The sequence below is a fragment of the Takifugu rubripes genome, chromosome 22 (genome assembly GCF_901000725.2).
Source record: "Takifugu rubripes chromosome 22, fTakRub1.2, whole genome shotgun sequence".
In the NCBI taxonomy this organism is placed as follows: Eukaryota; Metazoa; Chordata; class Actinopteri; order Tetraodontiformes; family Tetraodontidae; genus Takifugu; species Takifugu rubripes.
This window is the reverse complement of record NC_042306.1, coordinates 11,971,644-11,987,269: the sequence shown is the minus strand read 5'-3', so window position 1 is coordinate 11,987,269 and position 15,626 is coordinate 11,971,644. Positions and strand designations below refer to the sequence as shown.

The window sequence follows — 15,626 nt, the reverse complement described above, 5'->3', positions numbered from 1 at the left end:
GATCAGCTTATTGCGACGCCAGTATGATGGGAAGGCGGGGCGTCGATTATATTCAGGAAATTGTTTTTCCTCCGTTTATTTCCCACATTATTTGTCAAAATCTGTGGCGTATGTCGAGTTATAAGACGCAGCCCATTTATCAAAGGTAAGACTTTAGCGACAAACGTTTAGATAGTGGAGTTAATGCGTGAAGGCCGCGGAGGTCGTTTGTCAACACTCTCCTCGGAGGGGGGCCGCCCGTCAGACTGAAAACATGTTAGGGGTCCTTGAGGTGGAGAACGAATGTGTAAATCCAGCAAACATTTTCGGAAAGCGACATTCTAACTTGTTTGTTTACGTGTCCCCAAGGCCTTGATTGCCAAGTAAAAACTGTTTTGTAATAGAGGCGTTAAATATTCTTGCAAGCATAGCAGGAAGATGTTATTGTGCATCCTGTCACGCAGAATTTCTGCAGCTTTTCACGGCCCAGTGCTCCTAATTGTTATTTAAAGAAGAGACAGTTACAATAAGCTACAAGCCTGACGAAAATAGATAAGAAAGACTATCTAAACTAGCTGTAATCTTGTTTGTTTTCTTCTGTTTTAAAGGATTCCATGTAGACCAGAACTATGAAGAAACGGCGTAATAGTCCTCTGAGTTCCAAACCCTGCGGGCAGGATGGAACTAGAAGTGATTGTGCTGCAGAGGTGGACCCCGGGGTCCTACCGACCACTGGGACTGCCCCAGAACACCCCTTAAAAATCAGACATCTCACGATGTCGCAGCAGGGCCAGAATCTGCTCAAGTTCCTGAAGGAGGACCAGACAAGGCGGCAGTTCTGTGATGTGATGGTGTCTGTGGGAGGGAATCTCTACAGCGCTCACAAGGTCGTCCTGGCCCACGGCAGCAGCTACTTCCATGCAGAGCTTTCCAAAAACCCCACAGCAGCACAGGTGTCCCTGGATCATGTGGAGGACTCTGTATTCCAGCAACTGCTTGAACTTTTATACACGTCCCAGTGTTTTATTATGGAAAAGGATCTCCCGGCGCTGATCCGAGCGGCCCGATTCTTGGACATGATGGATGTGGTGAAGCTCCTGTCTGGAGCGAGTGACCCGGTGCGAGTGATTCAGGAAGAGGGTGGGATCGGGGGTCGTGAGGTGGACAAGACCTGTGAATCAGCAGACATCCACAGCCCAGATTCTCTGTGCTCCACTGGCAGCGGCCAGGTGAACACCTCAAACTCCCCGCGGAGCCAGTCGGCCGAGGGTCACGCCGATGTCTACCAGGAGACCATGGAGGAGACGACCGCGGCCACGCGGAGATCAACTCGGAGGAGAACACCCGCCAACTTTCAGAGAAGCAGCGTGGGGTGCCCTACGAGCGCCCCTGAGAAAAGAGAAAGCGCTGCGGCAACACCTGAACAGCAGATGGTGGTCGCCACGGCTGCTCAGGAGCCGGCTGGTGCGGACGAGGACGAGGGAGGGGTCAATGAAGAGGAAGCGTGCATGGCAGACAAGCCGGAGGGTCAACCGCGTTCGGATGAGATCGAGGCCGACCACCAGACTGTCCCAGAGGTGGAGACGCGAGCGGCGGCGACAGGAAGTGCTACTCAGAGTCCAGTTTACCCCGAGGGTCTGGCTCCTGTCATCATCCAAACCTCCAACAAGAAGACTCTCAAGTGCCCCAAATGCGACAAATCCTTCGACCGTGCAGGTGGGGCAGTCCCGTCCACAGTCGATCGGTTCAGCTTTTGTTGTTTTCTCAAAGAAAAAGTCATTTTTTTTCATGTGAAAAATAATAAAGAAGTCACTGCACCATCCTGTAGGGAAGTATCAGAGCCACACCAGAGTGCACACGGGAGAGAAGCCGTTCCAGTGTGACATCTGTCTTCAGCGCTACTCCACCAAGTCCAACCTGACTTTCCACAAGAAGAAGCACAGCAGCGACGAGCCCTTCCAGAAGAAGGAGCACACCTGCCCCATCTGTAGCAAACTCCACGCCAGCAAGAAAACCCTCTCCAAGCACGTCAAGAGGTGAAACAGCTCAACACAACATCAGCATGCCTCTCTTTTTTTAGCCGTTCTGGTTTTATACTGATTTCACCATCTTTTGATGAAAGCTGCCCCAGTCAGTGTAACACCAGTGGCTACGCTAAGCTAGCACCTACCAAAATGACAGCAGTGAGTCAGACAGAAGAATAGAATGCATCTGCATTACTTTCTGATCTCATATCTGTTCATTTTAGCTATAATCTGTTGTAAGCACACGTGACTTGGACGTATTTTCACTTTCTCGCCAGGTTTCACCCAGAACACGTTCAGGAGTTTCTTACCAAGCGGAAGAAGAAGAGCGACGGCTGGAAATGTGGCGTAAGACCCAGTTCCATCCTTCTGAAACCCAGTTTTCTTTATGGGAACACGACTGCATGACCCGTACTTTGATCGTCCTGGATCAGATCTGCCTGAAGACCTTCACCCGGAGGCCTCACCTGCAGGAGCACATGATCCTCCACACCCAGGATCGGCCCTTCAAGTGCTCCCTCTGCGACGAGTACTTCAAGTCCAGGTTTGCCAGGTTGAAGCACCAGGAAAAGTTCCACTTAGGTGACAGGATTATGACAAATCTAACAGCTGTAACTCATTATACGTGCTGCATAATCCAGGTCAAACGTGGCTGCAGTTGTCCAGCTAAATTCACAGTGGCACTGCTGTTTTCTCTGTAGGTCCTTTCCCCTGCGAGATCTGTGGGCGGCAGTTTAACGACACGGGCAACAGAAAGAGGCACATCGAGTGCACGCACGGAGGCAAGAGGAAGTGGACCTGCTTCGTCTGTGGGAAATCAGTGAGGGAGAGGTGAGAGTTGCTCCGCCCCCGCACCTTTTCTGCGTGTAGACGCACTGATCCGCAGGACAAACCACCCAACAGGACGACGCTGAAGGAGCACCTGAGGATCCACAGCGGCGAGAAGCCTCACCTGTGCAGCATCTGTGGCCAAAGCTTCCGTCACGGCAGCTCCTACAGACTCCACCTCCGGGTCCACCACGACGACAAACGCTACGAGTGCGACCAGTGCGGGAAAACCTTCATCCGCCACGACCACCTGACCAAGCATCAGAAGATCCACTCTGGTACGGCTTCTGTGGTCGTTTCACCTGTTCTTGTTTCCTGTTTACGACGATTGGAGTCAGCGTTTGACCAACCCGGTCTGATCGCAGGTGAGAAGGCCCACCAGTGCGAAGAATGCGGCAAGTGCTTCCGGCGCCACGATCACCTGACGGTCCATTACAAGAGCATTCATTTGGGCGAGAAAGTCTGGCAGAAGTACGCGTCTCCCCCCGCGTCTCGCTCGAGTTCCGTGTTTAGCCGCCGTCTCTGAAATGTTTAACGAGAGAATCGTTCACAGGTATAAAACCGCCGTGCATCAGTGTGAGGTTTGCAAGAAGGAATTCAAAGGGAAGTCCAGCCTGGAGATGCACTTCCGGACCCACTCCGGTGAGGAAACCTTGCTGCAACCGCTCGGTGCGATAACCCCGCTAACGCTATGCCGCCGCTCTCTCGCCAGGTGAGAAACCCCACAGGTGTCCGGAGTGCAACCAGACCTTCCGCATCAAGAAGACGCTGACGAAGCACATGGTGATCCACTCGGACGCGCGTCCCTTCAGCTGCCCCCACTGCACCTCCACCTTTAAGAGGAAGGACAAGCTCAAATACCACTTGGATCATGTGCACAGCGCTCGTCTGACGGAGCGACCCCTGACCGCGCTTGGTGACGACAAAATGGCCCCCGCCCCCTTTGAGGAACCCTCCAAGTCTTACGACAGCGAGCCGAAGTCTGCTCCCACGAACGTCTGCGTGCCCGTGACTTTAGTCCCGGTGCAGTTAGCGGTGAGAGCTCAGCGCGACCACAGGGCGGCGCCACCGCTTTCCTCACAGACTCACGGCGGCGTGAACGCGCAGACTCGAGGGCGGCAGCAGAACTCTGGCTACCAGACCGCCACAGAGCTCGCATTCCTGGAGAAGTACGCGCTCGGCAGCCAGCCCACCAGCTCCGTCCACGGCCCGAGGCCCGAGCAGGTGATGGACCAGCGGGATCAGTCGTACCTGGGAACGCTGCTGGGACTGGATTCGACATCCGTGCAGAACATCTCCAGCTCTGACCACACGCGCTGAGCCCAGAAACACCCTGGATTTTAGCACTTTTAACTTGTTGAGAAACATCGACTACGAAGGTCGACATGTTACAAACATGTTTCCTCTTTTAATGACACTAAAGTTACAGATGTTTTTGTAAACGGGTGACTTTAAAATCGATTTTTCGTAGAAAATAGTCTCAATCCTCACATCTGTCGCTTTCAATAAATATTTAAAGCTGTTTTGATTAAAATCAAACAGAAAGTCCGAGATTAATAATAAAATGGAAGCACAACGTACTTTTGTAAAAGTTAGTGAACTGTGGTCTCATTTAAATGTAAACGTGTACGAAAGCATCTCAACTACATTAAAGGTCCAATCTGTAAAGTTTTTCATCTGTAATCTGTCCCCCTCCCTCCCAGAATACACTGCTGCTGTAAACCTTCAGACACAATTCAAATAAGCTTTGATGCCAAAAACTTTATTCACACATCCCGTCGGCGGTTCGCTCGGTAAAAGTCGGCAAGATTCCGGCTCATCCCGTCGGTTTTGAACGGCTGCAGATTTGGCTTTAGCAGAGTCCCTGGGAAGGGAAAAGGAAAATGCGGTTTTGGTGCAAAAGGGGAACCAACACTGGTGTGTGTAAATCTGTTCAGGACTTACCTGCGGTGTGAACCAGCCACAACCTGAAAACAAAATGGACCCATGAGCGATGCTAATGATGCTGATGTTCAACGCTAAAGTTTTACTTACAATTGGATATGGTTATGTTCCTTGAGCTAGTGCATTGAACCCGGGAGTAATGGTCCGTCCACCATCCCTGACTTACACATTTGAAATCCCTTATCTCGTTGATATCCAAAAAGTGATGGTTCGTATCTTCCAACTCAGGATACAAAGCCGTGTTCAAGTGGCAGTAGTTAGCTGCAGAGAAAACAGGAAATGACCTGTTGACCTTTACAGCAGACGCGTAAAACCACACACAAGACGCGGCTGGTGTTCACCTTCGCACACGGGGACCTGCGTCCACAAGCCGCTGCTTCGACAGTACACAGTGTCGGGGCCGACCAGTTTATAATAGCGGACACACTGGTATCTCAGGTATGATCTTGTCACCTGCACTAGAACGCCGTTAATAACTACTGGATGTGTCCCACAGGATACAGCTGAAAAAGAAAAGAACTGGTTGATCGCTGATTCCATCTGGGATGTTTACCGGAAAATGACAAACGGCTGTTGAACCTGCACCTCTTTACAGTAACCAGTAGCACTCGGGCCCTTGTTAAAATGAGCAAGGACATTAGTGTCCTTAAGGACACCCTCCGTCCTAACAATGACTGCTGTCTGGATGGACCTGTGGCTTTAATCCAGATGAAAGAACTGAACCCTTTAAAAACTTTTGTTAGTTATTTCTTTTCATATTTCACTTACTACATTTTGGGACTTCGGTCCAATTTCCAGATATGCAGAAGATTTTGTCTCCACTGGTCGTTCCCTTGATAGTGTATCCGTCTTCACACGTGTACTTGACACTTGAATCCACTTCAAACAGGTCTCTGTACGGCCCGTCAATGATAATGCCATGAGGGATCTTGGGAGGCGGTAGGCACGCCTCTGGACTTTCTGTGAGCAAGCAGACGGTTCAGATACCTGGATGAGGCGTCCAGGTGGACGATTGTGACAGGCAGCACACTTACTGACACACACCGGAATGGAGGACCAGGTTCCGTTTATGCACTTGGCCGTGGCGACTCTGTCCTGGTGTTCGCGTCCTGGGTCGCAGGTCACCCTAATGACATCACCCTCCTCGTACCAACCCATGGGGTCTTTGTTGTATTTTCCGTTGAGAATGGTTGGTGGACCGCAATCGTTTTCATCTGGGAAGTGATGATAAAGGAGAGTTATGCTCATCAGATTTGTCCAAGGATGGATCCATGAGAAACCAGCACCAGAGCTAGTTTTACAAACTCAAATGACAACATTTGTGGTGTCAGAGTTGCTAAACATCCATCGATAAGGTATTAATTATGTGCTGTGTTAGCAGGTAGTATTTAAGTGCTCTACATTTAAGCAAAGAAGTGATTTTCTGTCTAATTTTATGGAGATGCCATCTCCAGAAATATAAAATGATCAATTTTCTGGATTTTCTTTTTTCTTGTGGTCCAAATTTGACACTAAATCTCACAATAAGCTTCTGAAGCACTGAGGACAGATCATGAATGGGTCACTTACTGATACACTGGGGATTGTGGGACCAGTTGCCGTCCAGACATTTGCTGGTGGCCCACCACCCACCCAGCACCCTCTTATGTCCCATCTCACAGGTGTAGGTGATCTGCTCTTCATGGAGATACGTCGTTTGCTGAGGCACAAAATACCCATCATCCAGCTTGGGAGGCTGACACGGCCGACCAGCCTTCTGTGCTAAAGAGCAAAATTATGTTCGATCTAGTTTTAGAGAAATAAAAGTGAAAATAAATGAAACGCCAAAAGAGTTCCTACCGTTCAACAGGCCTGGAAACCAGAGGAGCCCAAATACGAGACGGGCCCCCAACATTTTGTCAAGGATTAAATCAAGACAACGAGGGCGAAGAGCTCAGAACAAATCAGGACCGGTTAATAATTGTCCAGAAGGTTAAGAAATAGTAAACATTAGCGGGAATGAGGAGATTTTCATCATGCGGCTGCTCAGAAGTCAATAAACAACAACCAAAACAAACAGATTACAGTCACATCTAACTGATTCTAGAGTTGACTAAAAAGGCACATTTTAATTTTTTTTAATTTTTTTTCGATTCAGGGTTCATTTGTGGTGAAGATTCGGACTTCACTTTCTGGACTGTCATATACGCAGTTGCATGCCTAAAATACAGGCATACAAAAACACCTGTGCACGTGTACACCAGAGTGAGATGGTGTGATTTAGCTCCAGGAGGTGTCTGGAGCAAAGCCCAAGAAATAAATAAATGCAGACTAGTGTTTCAATTCAACTAGCGTCATATTTGCTCATCAACAGTCGCCTGAAATGTATTAATGGTATTTTATATATGAGTATATATGTCTAATAAGTTATGCAGTATGAATTACTAACAACTGCAAAATGTATCTTTTTAGAATTAAATACAATTTTAGCGATTCACACTGTAACATGAAATTTACGTTTCATTTGAAAGCGTCTTTTAAGTGATAAGAACAGCATTATCTGGAATCCGGAAAATTCCCTTTTAAAATCAAGATTTCACTACTAGCTGATAACTCAAACACAAAATGAGAAATCTACGTTCCGTAAAATTCATTTAAAATACGGCTTATTCGTTTTGTTCTTTTTTGGCTGGTAATGTTTGGCTGAGACAATATTTCTCATACACTTGGTACGTCGAACTGACAACACTGACAGGCCCCCGGACTTCATTTCCCACAATCCTCTCGAATGTTGCGCCTCCCGCTCGAACAATGAACGCCATTCTCATGAAGTTCAGTTCTCAATTTTTGTTTCACAGGAAACATTTGTTTTATACATTTTCGTTTCACGTTATTTTCCTTTAGCCATTTCCCAATAAAAATCAACAAGCTTAGCGAAAAAGGACAAAAGCAAAACAACCAATGAGCGATCAGCTTATTACGACGCCAGTATGATGGGAAGGCGGGGCGTCGATTATATTCAGGAAATTGTTTTCCCTCCGTTTATTTTCCACATTACTTGTCAAAATCTGTGGCGTATGTCGAGTTATAAGACGCAGCCCATTTATCAAAGGTAAGACTTTAGCGACAAACGTTTAGATAGTGGAGTTAATGCGTGAAGGCCGCGGAGGTCGTTTATCAACACTCCCCTCGGAGGGGGGCCGCCCATCAGACTGAAAACATGTTAGGGGTCCTTGAGGTGGAGAACGAATGTGTAAATCCAGCAAACATTTTCGTAAAGCGACATTCTAACTTGTTTGTTTACGTGTCCCCAAGGCCTTGATTGCCAAGTAAAAACAGTTTTGTAATAGAGGCGTTAAATATTCTTGCAAGCATAGCAGGAAGATGTTATTGTGCATCCTGTCATGCAGAATTTCTGCAGCTTTTCACGGCCCAGTGCTCCTAATTGTTATTTAAAGAAGAGACAGTAACAATAAGCTACAAGCCTGACGAAAATTGTTATGTCGTCACTCTTGTGCACGATAACAATTATCCGGGGACCACGACTTGGCTCGAACAGCTTTTTATTTATTCATCAGGACTTGAACACGTGTTATACTCGTGCGAACTTCCATGGACAACCACACCCAGAACCACCCACCATGCACGCAATGCATGCCAACTACGGGTCCAATTATATCCCAAAATACATAACATTTCCTCCCCTCTTAAAGCAAACATTCTATATGAAACACATTAAAAGAAATAATGCATTCCCCTTAGCTATCAGTACAATATAACCCCATAACATAGTTCACTCAGCATTACGCTATTAACAGGAGCACACAGAAGTATTTTTTTTCCCCCATATATATTACTCCTGAGCTATTATTTAGGGATGAGGGTAGACTACCTCAAACCCCAGACTGTACCCAAGGGGATTATTCTGCCCCTGGTGGTTTGGGTCAGTGTCTAAACTATACTACAAATCCAGTCGTACAGGAGGTCGCCGCTCTCTTGCTGGATATCGGCGCCCTGGAAGGAACATCAGTTTTCTTGTCCATGTGTGGTACAGTGTCTCTAGAAGTTAATACCACCACAGGTGCCTCTGCTTCATTTACAGCAATATTTGCAGCAGGCGTAACTGTCTCTGGAATGGTGGACTGCTGCACCTGTGTGTGTGTGAAAACTGGTGGTGGATCAAGTACATCCAATGAACGTTCTGGAGACAACTCTGATGAAACAGGTGAAGTCGTCAGCAGTTGATCAAGGTGTCTCCGCCAGACATTGTCATTTGTCTGGACAGTGTAGGAAACTGGTCCGGTCTGGGCAATGACAGTAGCTGGAATCCATTTCGGTCCTCCACTGTAGTTCCTTGCCAACACCGTTTCGCCTGATGTAAAAACTCTGTCCTTAGACCGCCGTTCTCTGCGTTGTACCTGTTTCTCCTGCTGACCTTGAACTGTCTCCCTCAGCGTCGTGGGCTTCAGAAGGTCAAGTGTGGTGCGCAGCTCTCTTTTTAACATCAGGCTAGCAGGGGATGTTTTGGTGGTGACGTGTGGAGTGTTCCTGTAATTCAACAGGAAGCTGTGCACTCGTTGATGTAATGACCCCTGTCCGTGTGAGGCTCTTAATGCATTTTTAAGAGTCTGTACAAACCGCTCAGCGAGGCCGTTTGTTGCAGGATGAAAAGGAGCTGATGTGATGTGTTGCACTCCGTTATTCCGTAGAAATGAGGACATTTCTTGAGACACAAGCTGGGGACCATTGTCGGAGATGAGTTGTGCAGGAGATCCAAAACGGCTGAACACTTCTCCCAGTTTCTCAATGGTCTTCCCTGCCGTTGTTGATCTCATTATAGCCACTTCCGGCCATTTACTGTGGGTGTCAACCGCGACCAGGAACATTCTGTCCTCAACTGGTCCTGCAAAATCAATGTGTACCCGATGCCACGGCTCCTGTGGGGTGAAGAGGCGCTGGTGGAGGGTTGTTCCTTACTTTGTGGCACGATGAACAACTTGAAGCCATCTCTTCGATTTGTTTGTCCATTCCTGGCCACCAAAAGTAACTTCTTGCCATTTCCTTCATTCTGACAATTCCACTATGTCCTACATGAAGTTGTTGCAACACTTGTGCACGCAATGATTGTGGAATGATCACCCGCCTCCCCCATAGCAAACACCCTGACTGAACAGAAAGCCCCAACCTCCGTCCCATGTATGACTTTAGACGCGGATCGTCACCAGCAGTCCGACCTTTCACCACCATGTCCAGGACTGCTGACATTTCCGTGTCAATGCGAGTCTCCTTTTTCACTTGTACTGCAGAAACAGGGGCTTTTGACACCTCCGTGAAGTAGAAGATGTCCGTGGCGTTTGACTCGGGTTTCGTAATAGAAAGCGGCAATCGGGACAGACCATCAGCATTGCAATGCAAATCTGATTTCCTGTATTTGATGTCATAGGAATGAGCAGATAACAACAGGGCCCATCTCTGCGGTCTCGATGCAGCAAGAGATGGTACACCAGTGTGTGGACCCAGAATGGTTGTAAGAGGTCGATAGTCAGTTAAGAGAGTGAAGTTTCTCCCATACAAGTACTGATGAAATTTACGGACACCGAAAACAATACTTAATGCCTCTCGCTCCAGTTGTGCATAGTTCGATTCTGCCTTGTTCAGCGCTCTGGAGGCAAAAGCGATTGGTTTTTCTTCTCCGTTTGGCATGACATGTGAAAGAACAGCTTCTACTCCATACGGAGACGCGTCACAAGCAAGCTGCAGTGCCAGTGATGGGTTGAAGTGAGTCAGAACCTGCAAAGTTGTCAGCACATCCTTAGCTTTCTGGAATGCTGCCTGTCAGTTTTCGGTCCATTTCCACATTTTGTCTTTGCACAACAATTCATGCAATGGCTGCAGCAACGAAGCCAAGTTTGGAATGAATCGTCCGTAATAATTCAATAATCCTAAAAAGGATCGTAGCTGGCTGATGTTCTGTGGCGGTGGTGCATCGACGATGGCAGTGATTTTGGACGGTGCGGTGTGGAGTCCTTCTGCATCAATCACATGCCCCAGATACTCCACAGACGGCTTAAAGAACTCACATTTGTCTTTTCGAACTCTAAGTCCGTATTCCTCCAGCCTTTGAAGTGTCACATCTAAGTTACGCAGATGCTCTTCATTGTTTGCTCCCGTACACAGAATGTCATCAAGGTAACATTGTACACCTGGTAAGCCAGTAAGGATTTGATCCATGGCACGCTGGAATAAAGCTGGAGCTGAGGTTATTCCAAAAGGCAACCTGCGATACCTGAAAAGTCCTTTATGTGTGTTTATTGTTAACAGCTTGCGTGACTGTTCCTCCACGTGCATTTGCAGGTAAGCTTGGTTGAGATCCATTTTGCTGATTTTTTTTCCTCCAACAAGACCAGCAAATAAATCATCAATCAATGGGAGTGGATACTGCTCTGCTACCAGCACTGGGTTAAAGTCCCCACAGGTCCGGATTCCACCATTTTTCTTTGGTACCGGAACAATAGGCGTGGCCCACTCGCTGGTGGTCACAGGCTCTAAAACCCCACTCTCAACCAAAGCATCCAAGTCAGCTTCCACCTTTGGCCTAATTGCGTAAGGTACTGGTCTTGCCTTGTGGAATACAGGTTTGCTCCCAGGTTTGACATGCAACTTAACAGTAATGTCCTTCACGCTACCTAACTCATCACGGAAGATCTGGTCATGTTTTTCCAGTATCGACTGCAACTGTATTAATGAGTTGATAGCTTCCTTACCTCCTGCCAGTCAAGACGGATTTTCCTTAACCAGGTGCACCCCATGATGGCGGTGAGGTTATAAACGTGGCTGCAGTTGTCCAGCTAAATTCACAGTGGCACTGCTGTTTTCTCTGTAGGTCCTTTCCCCTGCGAGATCTGTGGGCGGCAGTTTAACGACACAGGCAACAGAAAGAGGCACATCGAGTGCACGCACGGAGGCAAGAGGAAGTGGAGCTGCTTCGTCTGTGGGAAATCAGTGAGGGAGAGGTGAGAGTTGCTCCGCCCCCGCACCTTTTCTGCGTGTAGACGCACTGATCCGCAGGACAAACCACCCAACAGGACGACGCTGAAGGAGCACCTGAGGATCCACAGCGGCGAGAAGCCTCACCTGTGCAGCATCTGTGGCCAAAGCTTCCGTCACGGCAGCTCCTACAGACTCCACCTCCGGGTCCACCACGACGACAAACGCTACGAGTGCGACCAGTGCGGGAAAACCTTCATCCGCCACGACCACCTGACCAAGCATCAGAAGATCCACTCTGGTACGGCTTCTGTGGTCGTTTCACCTGTTCTTGTTTCCTGTTTACGACGATTGGAGTCAGCGTTTGACCAACCCGGTCTGATCGCAGGTGAGAAGGCCCACCAGTGCGAAGAATGCGGCAAGTGCTTCCGGCGCCACGATCACCTGACGGTCCATTACAAGAGCATTCATTTGGGCGAGAAAGTCTGGCAGAAGTACGCGTCTCCCCCCGCGTCTCGCTCGAGTTCCGTGTTTAGCCGCCGTCTCTGAAATGTTTAACGAGAGAATCGTTCACAGGTATAAAACCGCCGTGCATCAGTGTGAGGTTTGCAAGAAGGAATTCAAAGGGAAGTCCAGCCTGGAGATGCACTTCCGGACCCACTCCGGTGAGGAAACCTTGCTGCAACCGCAGACTCGAGGGCGGCAGCAGAACTCTGGCTACCAGACCGCCACAGAGCTCGCATTCCTGGAGAAGTACGCGCTCGGCAGCCAGCCCACCAGCTCCGTCCACGGCCCGAGGCCCGAGCAGGTGATGGACCAGCGGGATCAGTCGTACCTGGGAACGCTGCTGGGACTGGATTCGACATCCGTGCAGAACATCTCCAGCTCTGACCACACGCGCTGAGCCCAGAAACACCCTGGATTTTAGCACTTTTAACTTGTTGAGAAACATCGACTACGAAGGTCGACATGTTACAAACATGTTTCCTCTTTTAATGACACTAAAGTTACAGATGTTTTTGTAAACGGGTGACTTTAAAATCGATTTTTCGTAGAAAATAGTCTCAATCCTCACATCTGTCGCTTTCAATAAATATTTAAAGCTGTTTTGATTAAAATCAAACAGAAAGTCCGAGATTAATAATAAAATGGAAGCACAACGTACTTTTGTAAAAGTTAGTGAACTGTGGTCTCATTTAAATGTAAACGTGTACGAAAGCATCTCAACTACATTAAAGGTCCAATCTGTAAAGTTTTTCATCTGTAATCTGTCCCCCTCCCTCCCAGAATACACTGCTGCTGTAAACCTTCAGACACAATTCAAATAAGCTTTGATGCCAAAAACTTTATTCACACATCCCGTCGGCGGTTCGCTCGGTAAAAGTCGGCAAGATTCCGGCTCATCCCGTCGGTTTTGAACGGCTGCAGATTTGGCTTTAGCAGAGTCCCTGGGAAGGGAAAAGGAAAATGCGGTTTTGGTGCAAAAGGGGAACCAACACTGGTGTGTGTAAATCTGTTCAGGACTTACCTGCGGTGTGAACCAGCCACAACCTGAAAACAAAATGGACCCATGAGCGATGCTAATGATGCTGATGTTCAACGCTAAAGTTTTACTTACATTTGGATAAGGTTAAGATTCTTGAGCTAGTGCATTGAACCCGAGAGTAATGGTCCGTCTGCCACCATCCCTGACTTACACATTTGAAATCCCTTATCTCGTTGATATCCAAATAGCGATGGTTCGTATCTTCCAACGCAGGATACAAAGCCGTGTTCAAGTAGCAGTAGTTAGCTGCAGAGAAAACAGGAAATGACCTGTTGACCTTTACAGCAGACGTGTAAAACCACACACAAGACGCGGCTGGTGTTCACCTTCGCACACGGGGACCTGCGTCCACAAGCCGCTGCTTCGACAGTACACAGTGTCGGGGCCGACCAGTTTATAATAGCGGGCACACTGGTATCTCAGGTATGATGTTGTCACCTGGGCTAGAGCGCCGTTAATAACTACTGGACGTGTCCCACAGGATACAGCTGAAAAAGAAAGGAACTGGTTGATCGCTGATTCCATCTGGGATGTTTACCGGAAAATGACAAACGGCTGTTTACTCGTGACGTATTGATCTTTGATACTGGTCGATCCGGAGGGAAATCCTGCAAGTTTTGGGTTCTGAGGACACGTCAGCGCATTTTCTTTCAAAGCTTACCCCCAAATAAAGACGAATGGGTCATCAAACCTACCTCCTGGGGTAGTGGATGTTCCGGGAGATGTTCCAGGAGATGTTCCAGGTTTTCCACCTGTCTCTGTGGCTCCACCTTCTCCACCAGCTTGTCCAGAGGTTTTTACTAAGTAGAAATAAAAACCAAATCCATCAGATGATCTTTTCAAAATAAAAGTACTGCTGGTTGACTTCAAGGAGGAAGACGGAGGAACCTGCACCTCTTTACAGTAACCAGTAGCACTCGGGCCCTTGTTAAAATGAGCAAGGACATTAGTGTCCTTAAGGACACCGTCAGTCCTAACAATGACTGTTGTCTGGATGGACCTGTGGCTTTAATCCAGATGAAAGAACTGAACCCTTTAAAAACTTTTGTTAGTTATTTCTTTTCATATTTCACTTACTACATTTTGGGACTTCGGTCCAATTTCCAGATATGCAGAAGATTTTGTCTCCACTGGTCGTTCCCTTGATAGTGTATCCGTCTTCACACTTGTACTTGACACTTGAATCCACTTCAAACAGATCTCTGTACGGCCCGTCAGTGATAACGCCATGAGGGATCTTGGGAGGCGGTAGGCACGCCTCTGGACTTTCTGTGAGCAAGCAGACGGTTCAGATACCTGGATGAGGCGTCCAGGTGGACGATTGTGACAGGCAGCACACTTACTGACACACACCGGAATGGAGGACCAGGTTCCGTTTATGCACTTGGCCGTGGCGACTCTGTCCTGGTGTTCGCGTCCTGGGTCGCAGGTCACCCTAATGACATCACCCTCCTCGTACCAACCCATGGGGTCTTGGTTGTATTTTCCGTTGAGAATGGTTGGTAGACCGCAATCGTTTTCATCTGGGAAGTGATGATAAAGGAGAGTTATGCTCATCAGATTTGTCCAAGGATGGATCCATGAGAAACCAGCACCAGAGCTAGTTTTACAAACTCAAATGACAACATTTGTGGTGTCAGAGTTGCTAAACATCCATCGATAAGGTATTAATTATGTGCTGTGTTAGCAGGTAGTATTTAAGTGCTCTACATTTAAGCAAAGAAGTGATTTTCTGTCTAATTTTATGGAGATGCCATCTCCAGAAATATAAAATGATCAATTTTCTGGATTTTCTTTTTTCTTGTGGTCCAAATTTGACACTAAATCTCACAATAAGCTTCTGAAGCACTGAGGACAGATCATGAATGGGTCACTTACTGATACACTGGGGATTGTGGGACCAGTTGCCGTCCAGACATTTGCTGGTGGCCCACCACCCACCCAGCACCCTCTTATGTCCCTTCTCACAGGCGTAACTGATCTGCTCTTCATGGAGATACGTCGTTTGCTGAGGCACAAAATACCCATCATCCAGCTTGGGAGGCTGACACGGCCGACCAGCCTTCTGTGCTAAAGAGCAAAATTATGTTCGATCTAGTTTTAGAGAAATAAAAGTGAAAATAAATGAAACGCCAAAAGAGTTCCTACCGTTCAACAGGCCTGGAAACCAGAGGAGCCCAAATACGAGACGTGCCCCCAACATTTTGTCAAGGATTAAATCAAGACAACGAGGGCGAAGAGCTCAGAACAAATCAGGACCGGTTAATAATTGTCCAGAAGGTTAAGAAATAGTAAACATTAGCGGGAATGAGGAGATTTTCATCATGCGACTGCTCAGA

General features: G+C 47.8%; 3 protein-coding genes across 6 annotated transcripts; 1 reads left to right on the top strand and 2 right to left on the bottom strand.

Moving 5' to 3' along the window:
* Window positions 1–6: 6 nt before the first annotated feature.
* Window positions 7–4,499, top strand: zbtb41 (zinc finger and BTB domain containing 41). 2 transcript variants are annotated; one of them, XM_003975801.3, is made up of 10 exons: window positions 8–145; window positions 588–1,695; window positions 1,808–2,015; window positions 2,282–2,351; window positions 2,438–2,585; window positions 2,705–2,834; window positions 2,907–3,109; window positions 3,197–3,302; window positions 3,385–3,473; window positions 3,544–4,499. In XM_003975801.3, exons 2-10 carry the CDS (start codon window positions 609–611, stop codon window positions 4,149–4,151), a joined length of 2,649 nt encoding a protein of 882 aa, XP_003975850.2. In that variant the 5' UTR covers window positions 8–145; window positions 588–608; the 3' UTR covers window positions 4,152–4,499. The 2 variants fall into 2 exon arrangements, with proteins under 2 accessions (XP_029687106.1, XP_003975850.2); XM_029831246.1 differs by having other exon boundaries at window positions 7–145; window positions 2,907–3,302.
* Window positions 4,298–6,754, bottom strand: LOC115247999 (complement factor H-like). 2 transcript variants are annotated; one of them, XM_029831248.1, is made up of 8 exons: window positions 6,615–6,754; window positions 6,345–6,536; window positions 5,810–5,989; window positions 5,544–5,735; window positions 5,117–5,278; window positions 4,942–5,036; window positions 4,776–4,798; window positions 4,298–4,695 (listed from the first exon to the last, which is right to left on the bottom strand). In XM_029831248.1, exons 1-8 carry the CDS (start codon window positions 6,667–6,669, stop codon window positions 4,557–4,559), a joined length of 1,038 nt encoding a protein of 345 aa, XP_029687108.1. In that variant the 5' UTR covers window positions 6,670–6,754; the 3' UTR covers window positions 4,298–4,556. The 2 variants fall into 2 exon arrangements, with proteins under 2 accessions (XP_029687108.1, XP_029687109.1); XM_029831249.1 differs by having other exon boundaries at window positions 4,573–4,695; window positions 4,866–5,036.
* A 6,317-nt stretch (window positions 6,755–13,071) lies between these two features.
* On the bottom strand, window positions 13,072–15,593 carry LOC105418151 (complement factor H-related protein 1-like). Of its 2 annotated transcripts, XM_029831247.1 has the most exons (10): window positions 15,436–15,593; window positions 15,166–15,357; window positions 14,631–14,810; window positions 14,365–14,556; window positions 13,983–14,087; window positions 13,851–13,895; window positions 13,614–13,775; window positions 13,360–13,533; window positions 13,270–13,292; window positions 13,072–13,189 (listed from the first exon to the last, which is right to left on the bottom strand). In XM_029831247.1, exons 1-10 carry the CDS (start codon window positions 15,488–15,490, stop codon window positions 13,178–13,180), a joined length of 1,140 nt encoding a protein of 379 aa, XP_029687107.1. In that variant the 5' UTR covers window positions 15,491–15,593; the 3' UTR covers window positions 13,072–13,177. The 2 variants fall into 2 exon arrangements, with proteins under 2 accessions (XP_029687107.1, XP_011614929.2); XM_011616627.2 differs by lacking the exon at window positions 13,851–13,895 and having other exon boundaries at window positions 15,436–15,592.
* Window positions 15,594–15,626: the final 33 nt, after the last annotated feature.

What these genes read in the sequence shown, in the direction of transcription:
- zbtb41 (XM_029831246.1), top strand. Translation starts at nt 609, where the DNA reads ATGAAGAAACGGCGTAATAGTCCTCTGAGTTCCAAACCCTGCGGGCAG. An exon ending in GCGACGGCTGGAAATGTGGC is followed by an intron (nt 2,352 to 2,437) that starts GTAAGACCCAGT and finishes GTCCTGGATCAG; the next exon opens with ATCTGCCTGAAGACCTTCAC. An exon ending in GGGAAATCAGTGAGGGAGAG is followed by an intron (nt 2,835 to 2,906) that starts GTGAGAGTTGCT and finishes ACCACCCAACAG; the next exon opens with GACGACGCTGAAGGAGCACC.
- LOC115247999 (XM_029831248.1), bottom strand. Translation starts at nt 6,669, where the DNA reads ATGTTGGGGGCCCGTCTCGTATTTGGGCTCCTCTGGTTTCCAGGCCTG. An exon ending in CCACAATCCCCAGTGTATCA is followed by an intron (nt 5,990 to 6,344) that starts GTAAGTGACCCA and finishes ATCACTTCCCAG; the next exon opens with ATGAAAACGATTGCGGTCCA. An exon ending in CTCCATTCCGGTGTGTGTCA is followed by an intron (nt 5,736 to 5,809) that starts GTAAGTGTGCTG and finishes GCTTGCTCACAG; the next exon opens with AAAGTCCAGAGGCGTGCCTA.
- LOC105418151 (XM_029831247.1), bottom strand. Translation starts at nt 15,490, where the DNA reads ATGTTGGGGGCACGTCTCGTATTTGGGCTCCTCTGGTTTCCAGGCCTG. An exon ending in GACCGAAGTCCCAAAATGTA is followed by an intron (nt 14,088 to 14,364) that starts GTAAGTGAAATA and finishes ATTTCTACTTAG; the next exon opens with TAAAAACCTCTGGACAAGCT. An exon ending in AATCTTAACCTTATCCAAAT is followed by an intron (nt 13,293 to 13,359) that starts GTAAGTAAAACT and finishes TTTTGTTTTCAG; the next exon opens with GTTGTGGCTGGTTCACACCG.